The 18,695-nt window shown below is 39.9% G+C and overlaps 1 protein-coding gene across 2 annotated transcripts in view; it reads left to right on the forward strand.

Moving 5' to 3' along the window:
• nkain2 (sodium/potassium transporting ATPase interacting 2) overlaps nt 1–18,695 on the forward strand; it is a gene marked incomplete at both ends in the record, with an annotated part of 95,428 nt that overhangs the window by 56,029 nt on the left and 20,704 nt on the right. Inside the window, one exon of one of the 2 annotated variants that reach the window (XM_083898387.1) lies at nt 14,582–14,782. The exons of the other annotated variant lie outside the window; for it this stretch is intronic. Coding sequence (XP_083754513.1) covers nt 14,582–14,782 — 201 coding nt within the window. The remainder of the gene's footprint in view (nt 1–14,581; nt 14,783–18,695) is intronic. 2 annotated transcript variants of the gene reach the window in all.

Raw genomic sequence — 18,695 nt, forward strand, 5'->3', positions numbered from 1 at the left:
CCGAAAACACCTGCGACACCTCCTCCTGATGAAGGCACGAGCGCCCAGGACAGTGAGGAGCAAAGATGGCGGAGACAGTGAGGACGGGGAGGGGGAGCGATGTGTCAGAATGTGTCAGTGCAGTTTGAAGTTAAGAAGTCAGACGGGGCAGATGGTCGGATGTTGGAGGAACACGGTTGAGGTGATGCAAGAGAGGTTTTGATGAGACATCGTTGACGCCGAGTTAACAAGACGCGGTGAGGAGGAGCGCGTCGCATGTCAGCGATGAGTCACAGACGATATCCCACGCACACGCGGTAGGGTTTTCAGACTCAAAAAGTTGAATGTTTCCTCCTATTCATCGGTTATTCTGAGCTTTGACAGTTTGTTCGCGAGATTTAAAAACAGCAGGGATCCCGAAGTCTGTGTCAACCGTATTGCTTGGTTCTCGTCAGCAGATGTCCACGCGCCATTCGTTATTTTGAGCATCTGCGTCCACAATTAGTCCCTTAATCACCACTTCAGTGCTCGTGCTATAATGATCACATGATTACAGTGGTCATTCATATTGTGTCACCGTGATTTAATCACAATTTAACATCCGTTCATTTTGTATGAAACGCTCGCAGTTGCATACATCGTGTTGAAAGCCTCTGGTTACGTCTCGAGTTTACAGTACGTCGTCGCGACAGGAATGAATCGCGCTGAAGTACTTGTCAGATGGTTGAACAGCTTGTGAAAGTCGCTCCTCTTTCCCAGCGCTGAAACAATCTTTGCAACTTCCTGAAACTTGACAATCCAACAAGCACAATCAACTCAAGACGAGCGATTGGCTCCAGATGTACGCAGGTGTGAAAGCTGGCTGCGTTTGAACTGGAACGCCTTTCTTTTCATTGTTTTTGGTTTGTAAAAGCAAGTTTTGTTACCGTGCTTTTGAATTAGAGTTGCAAATTCCATGCATTTCCCTTAATCATTAATTAAAGGGGTCATATTATACCCTATTTTTCAAGCTAATCTAGTTCCGTGGTGTTCTAATAATCATGTCTGTGACATGCTTTGGTCAAAATACCATAAGGATGAAGAACCACAGCAGTTCAATCACCCTGCCAAAACAGTTTAGTAGTATCTCTTTCGGTCCACCTGAAAAAAGTAAAACAAAACTTAAGGGACATGAAATAACATCAGTCACAGAGGCTACTGGGAGCTAACAGCAGTTAGCATTTGGAAAAGTGATCATTTGCAGGCTCTAGCAGGCACATTGACGTCATATATAACATGCATCCACTGGACAGATAAATCCTCTGAGGCTGGAAGTTTGTGTAGAACTCTGTGCTGCACTGTGGAGACAAGAATAGAACTTGAGTAATCTTTTTTCACACTGCCGACTGATGCGACCTCCAGAGTCACAAATATAAGGATTTAAATGATTAAAAAGTTGATTTTGCATATGTTTAAGATATCAGTATAGGTTAACCATGACCAATAATATAAAAACAACAACAAAAAGAAAGAAAGTTGTGTTTTTTTTTTTAGTGAAAGTGTTAAACAATGCACATAAGTTATGTGATTCAAATAAAACACAAAGGCTGTTGCTTAAAAAAAAGCAAGGGTCGATCTGCACCCTCTGATTGCCTGTTAATTAAAAAAGTATATATATATTTATATACAGTCCTTAACAAATGACAACTTTATTAGACCACCACCTAAAGCCACAGCTGCCCTAAATTTGTAGTGTTGGTAATTTAAAACAAATTTTTTCATGTCTCCATAATGGTTAATACACCAGTATGTGGCAGCTCTTGAACTGAAATGACAATTTTAATGCTGAAATATAATGTTATTCATGAATTCTCAAATTTACTGTTTTACAAACAAACAAAACATATAATAGCACAGCACATAATTGTTTCTTGATTAAGATGTCAAATTATAGTTATTTACTTGCATTCCTGAACAGAAAGATTAGTTTTAGTGGTTGAATGTTACGCTTGGTCAATTTCTGACTCAAATTTGGGTTAAAAAAGGTTGGATTCAGTTTATTTGCCAAATAAAAAATCATGGAATTTAGTATTAAACAAGTTTTTGTGACAGGTCTAAATAAAATGTTGATATTTGATCTAACCTGACAGAAAGGCAACAGATTGTTTTCTCCTTCCAAACAAGTGTTTCGTAAACTCCCGTAAACCCAGTCCACTTTGCTTTTTCTCGCTCATTAAAGTTTGACAGAACTTTCTATCAAGCGTGTATCTTTACCTTCCATACGGCTCCTGTAGAGGCATGTGGGCCAGATAAGGTATACATCCTGCCTTGACAGTAATTTGAACTCAAGCCCAAGATATATACTATATATCAGTCTGACACACTCCCATCCTGCCTGTCACTCACGGCTGCACTATCTAATATAGCAGCACTGTCGTAAAAATGAATCTTTATAAATATTTCTGATGTGCCATTCCTGACAGATTTGGAGGGAAATCCGTGGAGAGTGAGAATGTAAGAGAGTGTGAGAGAGGGTGAGAGCTGCCGCTGTGATGCAAACACACAGAAAACACACTTCACCTCACACATACACAGGTTTACACAACTATTCTTCTTAGGACACACTTGATTTAAAAAAAAAATTCTATTTTCTAAAAAAACTCTCATCCCTGACGTTTATCATAACCTACGATTGAATATTAGGGTCAAACTGAAGAGAATAAACATTTATCTTGTAAAGTCGTAATCTTTTGAGAATAAAGTCGTAATATTATAATAAAGTCGTAATATTATGAGAATAAAGTCGTAATCTTTTGAGAATAAAGTCATAATTTTATGAGAATAAAGTTGTAATCTTTCGAGATTAAAGTCGTAATATGAGAATAAAGTCGCAATCTTTCAAGAATAAAGTCGTAATGTTATGAGAATAAAGTCGTAATCTTTTGAGAATTAAGTCGTAGTAGTATAAGAATTAAGTCGTAATCTTTCAAGAATAAAGTATTAATAATATGAGAATAAAGTTGTAATCTTTTGAGAATAAAGTCGGAATATTATAAGAATAAAGCTGTCATTTTATGAGAGTTAAGTCGTAATATTATGAAAATAAAGTTGTATTTATTTAGAAATAAGTCATAATATTATGAGAATAAAATTGTAATCTTTTGAGAATAAAGTCGTAATTTTATGAGAATAAAGTTGTCATTTTATGAGCATAAAACCTGATTTTATAAGAATAAAGTCGTAATATAAGAATAAAGTCGTAATCTTATGTGGTAATATTATGAGAATAAAGTGGTAATATTATGAGAATAAAGTGGTAATATGAGAATAAAGTCGTAATATTACAAGAATAAAGTTGTTATATCATGAGAATAAAGTTGTTATTTTATGAGAGTAAATTCGTATTTTCATGAGAATAATTTTGTATATATATATATATATATAGCATAAAGTTGTTTTTTTAAGATTACATCTTTATTCTCATAATATTATGACTTTATTCTCGAAAGCTAAGATTAAGATGAGATTGAGTTTGGTCCTAATACTCCTAATGCGTTGTAGTATCCATTGTGGTTAGGTTAATGTAGCTCCACCACAATTCAAACTTCACCCCCAAACTTAACCAGTTCCTCAAAAATGAGGTTCTGCCTCATTAGGACCAAGGTTTGGTCTCCATGAGGACGACACACACACACACACATACAGTTTCAGGCAATGAACTGTCAGTTGGCCACTGTGTCATATAAAATATGTCACCTTCTGGGCGCCTGGTGACACAGAGATACAGACACATGGATGTACACATACGTCAGTCATTTACTCTATGTCTTTTTGCACACACACACACACCCCCCCCCCACACACACACACACACACACTGAATGTGTGACAGTGTAAGAGTGCGTGAGTGTTTGCCAGCATTTGGAGAAACTGTCATTCGTCATCCCGGTAACAAGAAAACATGGCTGACACATGTGTGAATGTGTGCACACCAGTCATCAAACTGCACTATTCCAAATCCCACACCTGTCCAGTCGTGCACTCTCCACACACACACACACACACACACACACACACACACACACACACACACACACACACACACACACACACACACACACACACACACACACACACACACAGGAGCTGTGACACAGAGAGAAACACTGGTAGACAGGAGATGAAATGAAAGATGAGGAAGGAGAAACTAAAAAAAAATACTGAAAGATTGAGGTTGAAGAAGTAAAGCATGGAGGTGGACAGAGAGACGGAGCGGTTTTAGACAGAGGAAGGTATGATTTTATGATGATGTGCTGTGGGATGAAGCCACATGTGAATCAGTGTTGCTTTCAACAGTGGAAAAAGAGAGAAGAGAGAGTGCGGGGAAACTAAGAGCAACACAAATCCTCCCTGGAAGATAGGATTGCTTATCTAAGAGAGAGAGAGAAGAAAAAAAAAAAAAGATCCTCTCAGATCAATTTCACATCAGCATCAGCAGTCGCCGTTGTCGTCGCGAGGCGAGCTGAGGGTTGTGCTGCAGGATAAATAGCCGAACAAAAATATGACAGTAAATCAAACTGCAAACCACCCAATTCATCCTGGGATAAAGCAAAAAAAAAAAAAAAAACAGATTGCCAGGGCCAGTCAGAATGCTAATAGTCACTTAATTTCAATGGCCTCAGTATTAACTCACCACCCATCAGGATAATGAATGCGAGGATCCCACACATTAAATCATAGACATTCCACTTTCACCCTCCACCCTCGTCCTCTGAGTTAATGCATCAGCTGTGACTGTGTTTGATCAATGGACGCAGTTTTTGTTGAAATCACGGCATGAAATTGCCTTTTTTCATCCCCGCGCGTGTCTCCAGTGGGACAGTCGCTCGACAGTTTTTGTCGTCGGAGCTCTGAGCTATTAGAGCTGCCGATTCGTTTTTGTGATTATTCACTGTTTCTGTGTACTTTCATGTGCGACCGCAGGAGTTATTTTGGACTCGTTCTAATGGAACAAGCCGATTTAACAGAGATTGTGTTTTGGGTTTATTTGCCGCATCAGATAATGAATTTGATTGACTTGACTGCTGCAGTTACACTTAAGCTCTCACAGGTTTTTTTGTGGTTTTTTAAAGATGATATTAATTTCACAGCTCGATTATAATAGATTTTTTTTAGCCGGGCTGTGATATCAGCGCCATATATTTGTATTGTACATGCAAGATGAAACTGATGAACTGCCCTGAATCATAAAAGCTTTTTTTAATGTTTACTTTATGAGATCTTTTAGTTTCCTCAGAGAGGGAAAGACGTCTGGAAATGGTCCTATGATTGGATTAAATGAGCATTAAAGATTAATTGTGATTTTTTATTTTTTTTTTTAAATATAAAGTTATGTCCAGTTTAGGTACTGGGTTCTGTTCATAATTGAACCGATACGCTACCAGTATGGGTATCTGGAATTCGGTACTGGAACCAAACGGTATCTTATTTCGGGAAAGTAAATAAATAAACATAAATAAATGTTAGTTAGAAATAAATATAGAACATTTAGGTCTGTCCTTTGTCTCTTGTCACAACACAATCAGCTGTGGACTGTAAGCTAACCGACCGGAAGTTAGCCACTCGGCTAACGCTAGCCACAGACGGCAGGCTAACGACAAGCACTTTTTGAGGAGTCAGAGGCTGACCTCCTTAGACTAGAATGCAACATGTCATTAAATTAGCATTAAAGATTAATTGTGATTTATTTTAAATAGAAAGTTATGTCCAGTTTAGGGTTGAGTACCGTTCATAATTGAACCGATACGGTACCGCTATCGCTATCTGGAATTCTGTAGCGGTGCCTTATTTCGGTACTTTTAAAACATTTTTCAGTTGTACAACATAGTTTCTCAGTTTCAGTTTTTTTTTTTTTTTAGAAGATTTAAGAACAGTTAATAAATAAATTAACATAAATCAATGTGAGTTAGAAATAAATATAGTTAGGACCAGGTCAACAACAACAACAATAAGACCTCTCTCTTCCACAACCAAAGCTTCTTCTTTGTTGTCTGCCCTTTGTCTCTCGTAACAAATAAGTGTTTACACAATCGACTGTGAGCTAACCGACCGTAAGTTAGCCACACGGCTAACGTTAGCCACAGACGGCAGGCTAACGACAAGCAAACACTTTTTGATGAGTCAGAGGCTGACTCTGTTGGACTAAAATGCAACATTTCACCGCTCTCTCCGCGACTACGTAGTGGCAACAAATGTTGTGGTATTGGACATTATTAGGCTGTGTGCTAAAATAAGTGCTTCCTTCATATCTGCACGAGCGGCGTGATGCTATTTATGAGACATTTTTGTAGGTTTTAAAATCAAACAACCATTTAAGATAAATAAAAGGTAATAATTGTGTGTTTTCACCAATACAAACCCATTGATTGTCTCCGCGTTGCATCTGTATTTTTACTACGTTCATTAAGATGCAGCTGCTTTGTTTGTGCGAGGCAGATGTTACAGAGCGAGCGAATGTAAAAAACCAACTGTTTGAAGCTCTCTTTTATCCCAACGTCGCTGGCGCTGCTCAACGAGGAAAAAAGGATAATTCTGTCTTGTGTCTTGATGAGCACTTTCTTATGTGTTAAGGCAGGTTTTTGAGAGCTTCTTACTCTGTTATTTATATTCTGTGAATCATGTCTTTTGTTGTCTCTGCCATGCAGCTGTTTTTGCCCATGGAAATTTAAGTTGATTTGATTTGTGAGGATGTTTCAAGTATCAAAGCCACTCAGATTTACTAGGACTGTTACTAAGGTGTGGCCACAGGGTATATAAAAAGCCCATTAACCCATTAAAAGTCGTACGTAGCAAAACATGCAATTGTGAATCCCACCTGGGGAAGAGCTGCGTAATTGGCCCACCAATCTGAAAACCGCAGGGAATAAAACGATTATGCTGAGGCATTTGCTTATAGAATAGTAATAGGTTTGGCGTGGTTAAGGTCAGGGTCAGGATCTGGACTTCATCTTTATGCTCTACACATCCCACTGGGCGCGCACACACACACACACACACACACACACAAACAATTCCCTAACATCCCCAACCAATCTGATAGGGGGAAAAGTGCTTTAGGCATTATGGGTTAAGGCCTCATCTAACACCCGTGGGAAATCACAGCAAAACAATGTAGGGAGATGCACCGTGACTGATGATATTGGTGTGAAATAACACAGACGAAGCGACGCGGAGAGAGAGAGTAATAGAAAAGACACAGATAGAGATAGAGGTTTAGTTAAATAGAGTGAAAAATTTACTTTAGTGTGAGTAAAGCTAATGATGTTTCCCCCCATTCTCCTGATTTTCTGCCCTTTAGTTTGATGATCTCTGTGTTGGCCGTTTGGGTGGACTGAACGTCTGGTGGGCTGTGGTTGTTTGTCATTATGTCTGTCTCAACCAAAGACGTCTTATTGTTGTTGTTGTTGTCGTCTGTTTCACGAAAATGAGTGATACGATTTTATGCGAGTCTGTGTTTTAAAGTGTAGGCATGCAGGTGTCCAGTGGGCACATACTGAAGACACCCAGGAGGAAAACTTGCCACTCCCCTCCCTTATGCCGTCCATCCATCCATCCATTCAATTGACTTAAAGGTCATCAGTAGGCTAGGGACAATGCTATTCTCACAATATGATAATCTTAAGCAAAAATATCACAGTATTGACGATACAGCTCTAGAATTCTCTTGGCCATCATACCATCGAAAACACAGCTGACTTAATCTGAAGGGGTAGGGGTCATCCAGCCAATTTCTGCTTTATCCTCCACCTGAGGATCATGCAGGATGCTGTGCCAATCTCAGCTGACATAGGGCAATAGGCAGGGTACACCCTGGACAGTCCATCACAGGGTCATAGAGACAAACAACCATTCACTCTCACATTCACACCTACGGTGACCAATTTACCTAATCCCCGTATTGCATTTTTTTGGACTGTGGGAGGAAGCCGGAGAAAACCCACGCACACACCGGGGGAGAACATGCAAACTCCATGCAGAAAAGCCCTTGTTCCAAGATCAGTTTCACTTTCAATATCTGGCAGTTATTCAACCATTTAGGAATGAGAAGCTGACACTGGTGAATCTTGCCTGTGATTGGACGGTCGTTCCGCGATAATTACCATAACTATGTGGTCTCCGGTATCCATCCATCCAGCCATGGACAGAGTGACCAATTTACCTAATCCCCATATTGCATGTTTTTGCACTGTGGGAGGAAGCAGGAGAACCTGGTGAAAACCCAGGCACACACAGGGAGAACATGCAAACTCCTTACAGAAAGGAACTTGTTCCAACCTGGGCTCAAACCTGGGATCCCGGGTCTTCTTGCTGTAAAAGCGAGAGCCCCCTTTCCGTTATCCGTTCATCCATTTTTCTACCACTTTATCCCCCACATGAGGGTCGGCAGGGTGCTCACATAGGATGAAAGGCAGGGTCACACCCTGGACAGATCGCCAGGGGTCACAAATTGTCTAGGAGTTACGGTAATGAGAAGGACACGTGCCCAATCGGAGGTCATGTGATAATTTAGGCCCTCTGTTGGTCATGTGACTGAATCGTGCTCACTGCTGCAGTAATTAAGCAGGCCTTCTGCTGCATTCAGAGTATGTGTGGAGTTTCAGTGTGTGTTTCATCGTTTTCTTTTTTGTCAAGTCATTTAAATTTTAAATACCCCATTACGTCGATCTGCATATCTTTCAATCACGACATTATCCCTGATGACATATCTTGCTCGCAACCAGCTCATACTGTAGAAATGTTTAGTTTTGATACTGTACCTAAGACTACTAAGACAATGTGTACAATTGAAATAGTTTCATTTCCAGATGCTCCTTTTTATTTACTGCCAAACGTCTGTTTATTTATTCATTCATTTATTTTTCTTTGCACACACACGTTTTCCCTAATTGTCATTGAACTGCTCTCGGTAGCGACTCAAGGGCGCCAATCTCCCGACGTCGACTATCAGACCGCCAAAGCAAAGACTGTGTCAGTGAGTGGTCTTTTCCCCTCCATCTCTCGGGAGTGGTCGACAAAGGAATAATAGAGAGGTGAGAAATGGAGGGGAAATTAAGAGAAAAGGGGGGGGAAGAGAGAGATGGAGAGAGAGAAAGAAGGGCAGGATGGTAGGGAGAGGTGGAGACAGAGGCAGAGGAGAATCAGATGTGGTTCAGTGAAGCGTCACTAGCTCACAGTCAGAGACAAAGACCTCAGAGCAAGAGTGCATGATCTTCAACCAGCACACTTGAAATTACAGCGCGTGTGCGGGTGTGCTTGTACTTGTTACCTCTTCAGGACCTTTTTCCCCGTCATAAACGCTAACCTTGTCGGGACCAGGCGTTCCTCGCGGAGGCAAAAACCTGGTCCTAATGAGGTAGAACCTCATTTCTGAGGAGCTGGTTGAAGTTGAAGGGCACGGAATGGATGTCAGTGCAGTGTCCTGAGATACCTGTGCAATCCTGTGTGTGAGTGGACTTGTATTTGTTACCCCCTTTTGTGTGTGTGTGAGGGGATAACAAGAGAGTGAGAGAGGGGAGAGTGAGCGCGGGGAGAGAGAGCTCTAGTCGAAAATGGTGCACACACACACATACAGAGGTTCTCATAGCTTTCCTTTGAAGGACTCTCATCTCTAACCGTAACATACCAGAAAATTAAAAAAAATCTTTTATTGCCATTGTACATGAAATAAAATGAAAAGGCCTTACCGTAACATAAAAACCATTCAGGTTGTGGTCTCCATGAGAACGACTGGTCCTGACAAGGTCAGTGTTTATGCCCTGAAAAGGACCCTAAATGTGTCACTAATACAAGTTTGCAAGGGGACATATTTTGCAAAATCAACTTTTTTTAATCATTTTAATACTTTTTGAGATTTGGGACTCTGGAGACCCTTTGAGTAGGTAAAGTGTGAAAAAAGAGCACTAGAGTGCAGGCGCCGGCAATAGTATCCGGAAGAGCGGAAGTGTTCTATTCTTGGCTGCACAGTGCAGCACAGAGTTCTACACAAACTTCCAGCCTCAGAGAATTTACATGTCCAGTGGATACATGTTATATATAACGGCAATGTGCCGGCTAGAGTCGGCAAATTATGGCTTTTTCCAAATGCCAACTGCTGTTAGCTGCCGGAGCCTCAGTGACGCTGACGTAGTTTCCCGTGTCTCATTTGCATTTAAAGAGACAGGCACTAAAAACCGAGCGTTCTGAACAGGGCTGTTTTGGCAGAGTGACTGAACTGCTGTGGTGCTTCATCCTTATGGTATTTTGACCAAAACATGTCACAGACATGTTCATTAGGACACCAGGGAGCTAGGTTAACTTGTAGAAATAGGGAATAACATGTCTACTTTAAGGTTACTTATCACCAGGAAGATTAACATCTCAGAATTACTTTGGAGATACAGCTTCATCACTGTGGTGGGTCAAACCTGCAGCGTTGAATAAATTCCACTTTTTTTTTTTTAAAGTCAATGCATCAATGCCAGTACACAGCTGCTGTCTTATTGTTTTTCTGTGTGTTTTTTTCTTCCACTTTTTGGATGGATTTGTTTTAAGTTCTGCTCCAAGATCTTTTGTGCAGGATGTGAACACGTGTGTAAAACTTTCCATAATACAAATTACGTGTTATTACAAGAGCGCTATACCTCGCAAACAGTTGCTTTGGCTTGATTTCCAATGTGTTGCTTTTAATATCACATTTTCTCCATCTGTATTAGCCAAGTGTTATTGTGGCACACTGCTGCTGCTGGATGAATAGAAAGGAGATAACCACTTTCTTTGTGATGCCTTCCAAACTATAATATAGACCACGTAGCCTCAGTAAACACTGCATCTTCAAATAAATGCAAAAAAAAAAAACATCTCTTTTGTCGGTGGATCTATTATTGATGTTGATCAGTGCAACCACAAAAAAAAAAACCTGCTTTGCATCCCATCGATGTTTTTTTCGTGCAGGTTCAGCGGAGACGGTTAGCGCAGATTAGCATAGAGACCAGGAAATCGCAAGTTCAGCATTGTCTCCGGGAAGGAAAAAAAAAAAAGCACGAGCAACGAGAGCGGTGAAATATGATGTAAAAGGAAAATAAAAATACGAAGAATTTAAATAACAAAGAGATTTAGAAAGGGGAGCAAGGCAGTAACTGTGGGAGACGGACAGCGGGAGAGTGATGGCGGAGTGGGAGGAAGAGAGAAATTTAAAGAGATTTTACTCATTAAAAAGAGGAGCACAACAAGAGGAGATGGCATTAATCAGAGCTCGGCGCTAATGAGGCATTTACTCATTACGCTGAATAGAAAGAGGCCAAGGAAGAAAAAGAGGGGGAGAAAAGAAGAAAGGGAGAAGGAGGGGAGAGAAAGAGGGACCTTAATATAAATTAATAGAGTAGAACAGGGAAAAAATTAACTTAGAATATTGAGGGAGGTGACAGAGTGATGTGTGGATGTGGTGGGAGGGTCAAGGCAGAGATGAGGTAAGACGTGAACACATTGACTGTGTGTTGATGGAAGAGCACCGTCTCTATTTAAAGCTCCATTTAAAGATTTGTGTCCTTCTTACTTTAAATAGTCTCCATGAGGTTCCTGTTTAAAAGTTATTAGTCAGTCTCACTTACCCTCTAAGAGGTTATATTCCCATTTATTCTAATGTTCTTTATTTGCACCCTGTAAAATGTTGGACTGTGCGTTCACAGTCAATGAATTGGATCACTTTCATAGTAAATATATTTATAATATTTACAGTCAAGTATTGTGTCCCAGATACTTTAACATGTAGGATGCTTATAGTGAATGGTTTTTATTTATGTCATTTTTGACATTCACCACTCACCATTCACCTATTCACATACAACTCACTATACATATAGTAAACTGTTTATTTTATCAACATAGTTATGCAATATAAAAATGTGAAAATACAGTATTTTTTCCTGTATATTGCTGTATTTTACTGCAACTTCATAGCAGTACTGCCACACATTATTGTACTGTGATTTAGCAGTATTTTCCTGTATAAATACTGAACTTAACTGTATTGTATCCCTTTATATACTTTAGCATGTAGGATGCTTATAGTGAATGGTAAATGGTCTGTATATATAAATAGCACTTTTCTGGTCACACATCGGCATGTAGGCGGAGCTGGGAATCCAACCCACAACCTTCAATTTGAAAGACGACTCGCTCTACCACTGAGCTACTGTTGCCCCTGAATTATACAGTTTACTTAAATAATTTTGTTTTGTGTGTGCCGCCAAATGATAATATACATTATCTCAAGGCACTGTACATAGACAACATCATGCAGAGCAGAGAAACCCAACAATTCACACAATGAGCAAACACTAGGCATCAGTGGAGAGAGACTAATCTGACAGAACCAGATTCAAAGATGTGCAGAAACTATCTGCCTCGACCGGTTGGGGTGAAAGGAAAAATGGGCGACAGAAAGGGGGGAGAGAAAGGACATACAACAACTGTGTCAAGTTATACATGTATATAGGACAGTAAGAGTCAGTGATGACATGTTTATAGAACAGTGTCAATTATATTAGCAGCAGCAGAAATTGTTGATAAAAATTATACTGATATCGACTTTTAAAGGTGCCATATGTAAGAATGTGGCCAAAAAGGGTTACTACGTTCAAATTCAAAATACCGAGGTCTTTTAGGTTTCATTTTCTGACGTAACTGGCAACCCGTGGTTGCGCGGCAGCTGAGACTCTACTGACTGCAATGATTGGTAGACGGCGGTAGGTGGCGCCACATTACCAAAACATGATTTCAAAACATAAACATGATTTGCAGTCTGCGAAATATATATTTTTAATGCAAATATTTTGGCTGTACTGTTGTTGTTGGTGAGTTCAGTTTGTTATATGAACATTATTCCTGAGTCTCTGTGACATATTAGAAGGATTTTATGGCCAGTTGCTTTAGATTTATTGCATAATGCACCTTTAATTATAGCATAATAATAATGGTGTTGACATGTGTGATAATAACAGTAGTAGTAGCCTCGAAACTGGATCTGGAACCTGCAATCGCTTTATCCTCCACCAGAGGGTCATAGGGGGTGCTGTGCAGGACCATGGTGATGACATGTATGATAATAATAATAATAGTAGTAGAAGCCTAACTGGATCTGGATCCTGCAACCTGCAAGATGAGGACACACAGAGAGAGGAAAGGAAGGAAATTGTCATAGTTATGCAATACAAAACATGTATGAATGCTTTCTTTTACTCCAACTTCATAGCAGAAATGCCACACATTATTGTACTGATTAATGTAAGAAATATTGTATTATATTTTTGAAGTATCACAGCTTAACCCTATGATATGATAATAATGCATTTATTGTGAAATTCACAGTATACTGTGACATCCTGGAAATAATTTACTTTAAAAGTCATAACCAAAAAAAACACTTGTGTCCTTATATCTGATGCACACATTTCTTTCATTCAGCCTTGATTTAAAGTGCTTTTCATCCGCCCACACTGCAGACATGTGTATTTTGAGTGGATTGCATACACGTCTGATGAATGATCCACGTCTCTCCTTGCTAAGTGGAGTCGTTAATATGTGCATTATTTAAACTAAGTCGGCCATCATGACTGATTTATTTCACGTCTTCCCGGCTTTGAGAATTAAAAGGCAGACACTGTAACCGTATGTGGTCTCTCTGTGCCGCTGCAGAGTATAGAGCTCAAACAGTGTGGATATTTATTTATTTATTTATTTATTTACTGGTTGTCAGTTGTGCTATTTTTTGCAGCTTCTGGCTTTAATTCTAAGTCATCTTTCTCTGTGATGGGGCTGCTCATGCTGTGGCGGACACGCTCTGCCAAGAAAGAGAAGGAAATTCACTTTTAACATAATTATCAGAAGAAGAAGAAGAAGAAAAAAACAACAAGCCAGTGAGTCTGTACTCGAGCTGGATTTCATATCAATCCATCTAATAGTTGACGGATCGTTGTCAGTCTGAAATGAAAATGGGATTCTGGGATTAACACAGAGTGAGATTCATCATCATCATCATCATCATCTGGGAACATTAACTTTACAGATTTTTAGGCGGTAGATCATCTGACTCGCTGGCATGGTCATGAGCCCTCCCCCCCATCTCTAATTTTGCCTTTTATGTTTTTATGGCCTCCATATTGATGTGCGTTTCCTGCCTAAGGAGAAATAAAACAGAGGATCACAGTCACAGTGTAGTTTCTGACCCTTCCATGACACCACAACACAAAGTGTTGAGCAAGTTCTTCTGATTCTTGGAGGAAATCTTCTTGTCTCTCTTCCCCTCTCTCTTCTTTCTACATCCTCTCATCTTCCCCTCCTCATCATTATTCCGTATGTGCGTGAGTCATATCTAATCTGAATGATCCTATATCAATGGAATCATAAATCTGACATCTATTTTTAGTCCTAGCTAATCCTTTTCCCCTCTCTCTCTCTCTCTTTCTGTGACAAATACATTGGTTTTAATTTAAAAAAAATAGGTGAGAACCTGCCCTTGACATTCTTCCTTCTACCTCAGACGATTTAACTCACTTTTCTGTCTCTCTCTCTCTCGCTGTCTCGCCAGGATTCTGACCTCGTGCTGACTTTCAACCTGTCCATGCATCGCTCCTGGTGGATGGAGAACGGCCCCGGGTGCAGGGTGACGCCCATCACCCCTCCCCCCTCCTGGGCACCCGAGGACCACCGATATATATCTATATCTGGCTGTCTGATGGATTTCCAGTTCATAGAGGTGGCTCACTCCTCGCTGCAGATACTCCTGGCTGTAAGTACTTGAGAGCGAAATGAGTACTTTCCGAGAATGCACTGTAATTTCAAACCGAGTGAACGCAGAATACACGCAGTTACATCCGTCTGGGTTGTAGTTTAAAATATCTTCAGTAGGAGTGCCTGTTTCTCACAGTTGGTGCCACTGTAATTATGTAGTGTTTGCAAAGTTTCTTTTCTGTGGTACAACTGCATCAGTAATGATGATAAGGTAGGATAAAATTCTAAGATAGCTTTTTCAAAATTGGAATCACTGTCATTACTTTTCCAGTTCTAAAACATCTGTTGAGTTTCATTGTTCTGCTACTATAAACATAGTAATGATAATCTCTACAATTATCTATTACATTTGAAAGGTGTCTTGTCTCACGTTGTCTTACAGCAACATTAAAAATGGTGTGCATTAGTGCACAATGTTTTCTGTTAATAATTAATTCTATTAAGTGCCCATTTCATACATTGAACATGTTTAATATTCAGTTTTATGATAAATAATTAAACATAATAGGGAATCCAAATTCTTACTTTATCTGATAACTAGTCACTTTTACAATGCAGTAAAGCAAACTATAAATGATAACTTTTTAACGTGCCAGTGACACTGATTATATCAAATTAGTGATTGTTCTGTGATATTAAAAATGAAAATGGAAACAAGCTCACACTACCAACATATGCTCACCAATGGAGGTTTGAAATGATTCACACACCTATTAGTAGCATGCTGAGCACAACTTATGGCTCAATGGCTGTAATGGCTTTATTTTGCTCTTGTAAAGCACACTTTTGCTGTTATTTAGCAACTGTGAAAATACTCTATTACATTAACATGGTACGTGGGAGCATGTGAGAGTAGATGGGGTCACAACATGTTGAGATTAGAGGTGCATTCAATGACCCTCAGAAGTAATTCTGCAAACACACGTGCAGTTCACTAACCATACACCTGATAATGATAGTGCATTCAAGGAAACTCGTAAATGTCATTACTTCCGCAGTTGACTGAACAGAAGAAGTATGGACATTTTTTATAGGGATGAGATGATACCACTTTTTTATCCAATACTGAATATCACAAACGATTATCTACTGTTAGCGATATTACTCCGATACACTAATTTTAGACCGTTTATAAACTATAAAGCTGTTGACAACACATTTGTGCTGAGTCATTTCAAAGACACAATACTCCAACTGTGTAACAGATGTTGTTCTCCCAAATAGTAAGAAATAAACAGCCCAATCATGACTCAGCTGATTATTATTGACATGTTTACAGTCTGTGCATAGTGATAGCATGAGATATATAGCATTTCTGGATTTGATATATTTAATCCAGGGATTTTGATTTGATCCCATTTTTAATATAGTTGATATATCATGGACTAGCATAGACATTTTTAAAATTTATTGTGTTTATTTCATTTGGCAATGGGGGTAAAAGGCTTTTAACTGATCAGCTTTGTAAACGCCTCTGACTCTCTTTATTCTGTTGACCATTAAAAATCTACCATCGATTTTTTTCCACATCTAACAGATATCAAGCAGCGTTAGCATTCATATAGCTTTAAGGCTCTTCCCTACAAAACAAATAATGTCACTCTCCTCATTGTCATGTTTGTTCTCCGCCAACCACTGAGAGAAATACCAGACTCTTCAAAAAACAGATCATCTACTTTTTCTCTGTGAACTCTGTACATCTGGAAACAACATCCAACCAAAAAAACAGTAACATTGGGTTCGTTAAAACCCAATATAAGACAGACTAAGAATGCCGTGCAGCAAAGAGATGATAGAAACCACAGATTTAAAGGTGCCATATGTAAGAATGTGGCCAAAAACAGTTATTCAAAATACCGAGGTCTTTTAAGTTTCGTTTTTTGACGTAACTTGCAACCCGTGGTTGCTCGGCAGCTGAGACTCTACTGACTGCAATGATTGGTAGATGGCGGTAGGTGGCGCCACATGTCAAAACATGATTTGCAGTCTGCAAAATATTTTTTGAATGCAAATATTTTGGCTGTACTGTTGTTGGTGAGTTCACTATGTTATATGAATATTATTCCTGAGTCTGTGTGACATTAGGAGGATTTTATGGCCAGTTGCTACAGATTTATTACATAATGCACCTTTAAGTCATGATTGAGAATAGTGTGATCATCTAATATTCAGCAACAAAGCCGGGTTTCCCAAAAATATTGAACCAATGATTTAGTTCAGTAGCAAATTTGTGTATTAATTAGAAAAGTCTGCTGTGTTTCAGTGTTTGAGTTCCTGTGAATGTGTTTTTGTGTGGACAGAAATAATCTGCCGTATTTAAATGATGCTCTTTGTGCGCTTTGAATGAATTACGCTGACGTTCTATACAGTTAGAGCCACTAATGTTATTATAATGCGCAGCACAACCGCGCCGACTTCTTTGCCTCTTGCAATCTGGTTAGAGAATTCTGAATCTTTGTTCAACTTTGTGGTTTCTATTTGAGAGGAGAATGAAGCGTCTCAGCTCCATTAAGTTAATAACCTCTTTGCCTCATTTGCATAGAATGGGGCTGGAGACGCTTCCTCTCTATTTTAGTATTTAGTCCTTTTTCCCTATCGCTCTTTCTGTTGCAGTTCTTTGTTCCCAAAAAAAACAATTTGGGTTCTCTTTGTTTTCCCTCTGCCCATCTCTTACCCTCACACTCTGAGTTTTCTTCCTCTGTTGCCCTGTCAAACTGCGATAATTAGCGGGATCAGAAGACACAGCAGAGAGAGAAATAAATAGCAAGAGTGAGCGAGGCCTGTCCTGTTTCTTTCATCCCAGTCGTCTTTGTGCTGCTGCTCTGTTTCCACAGCGCGTACGTGCAATACGGAATACATGAACAAACTGACGCTTTAATGCGACGGCGTGCGCCGTCGTACCGTTTTCAGGAAGAGGGAGGGAGTTTTTAGTTTAAGAGTTTTAGAGTTTTCATTCTCCATGCCCTCATTCTCACTTGGCATCATTCTCTTGCTCGCTTAGCTGTCCTCGTGCAATCTTCCGCATCTCTCCTCCCAATCGATAGTGGCACTTCTGGCGTGGCTGAGTGCCAAGCCACCACACAGCTGTACCACTGTCACGCTGTAATTGGTGTGTGGAAACACTGTCATGCTCCATGAGCACACACTCCACAGTCTGACTGCTGCTGCTGCTGTGGCTGGTTGGCTGGCTGGTTTACTGTAATTGGTGGAAACACTGTCAGGGTGCCTAATAACAAACGTCCAACCAGTTGGACTGGCTGACTGAGCCAGGGTTAGGGGGGGGGGTTTGGTTGGGTTTTGGCTGTGAAGTGACCGCCCGTGTGTCCTCTTTTCACCGATCGTGTCGCCCGGTAATTTGATTGCTGCGGTAAATAATGAGGAGACACGGAATCGTGACACGATTGTTTTTGCACCACCACCACCACCCCCCCCCAACAAAAATCTCCCTGGCGATGGACAGGATTGAGGAGAGATTATCTCAAATGAAGATGTGCCGTGGAGTCGGAAAACATTCACCGAGGCATATGCAGCTGTCAAGGTTTTCAGCAGAGCATGATTTAATTTGGCTCGGTGGTCACTCAGTGGGACTGTGATGGACGATTTTGTCTGTCAAACAATCTAACCGGCTGATTTTGTTCGTGCTTAAGAGTCATATGTTGTTAAAGTAGTAAAGTAAGCTCCGACTGCACTCAGCCTTGGTGAATTTATTTTTATTTCTTCTATTTGTAACGTTCATCTGCAGAGGAAATTACCTTTTTTCTGTCTTTTTTCTGCAGGCAGTGGTCACGGTTGGTATATTTGACATCATAAATTAGCTGATTCACTCACTCGCTGAGTCAAATTTGCTGTTTTGTTCCGTTTGAGAGTTGTCTCTTTAGATACGCACTATGATTATGGGAGATGATGTCACC

This window comes from Microchirus variegatus, assembly GCF_963457635.1.
Source record: "Microchirus variegatus genome assembly, chromosome: 12".
NCBI classification, from domain to species: Eukaryota; Metazoa; Chordata; class Actinopteri; order Pleuronectiformes; family Soleidae; genus Microchirus; species Microchirus variegatus.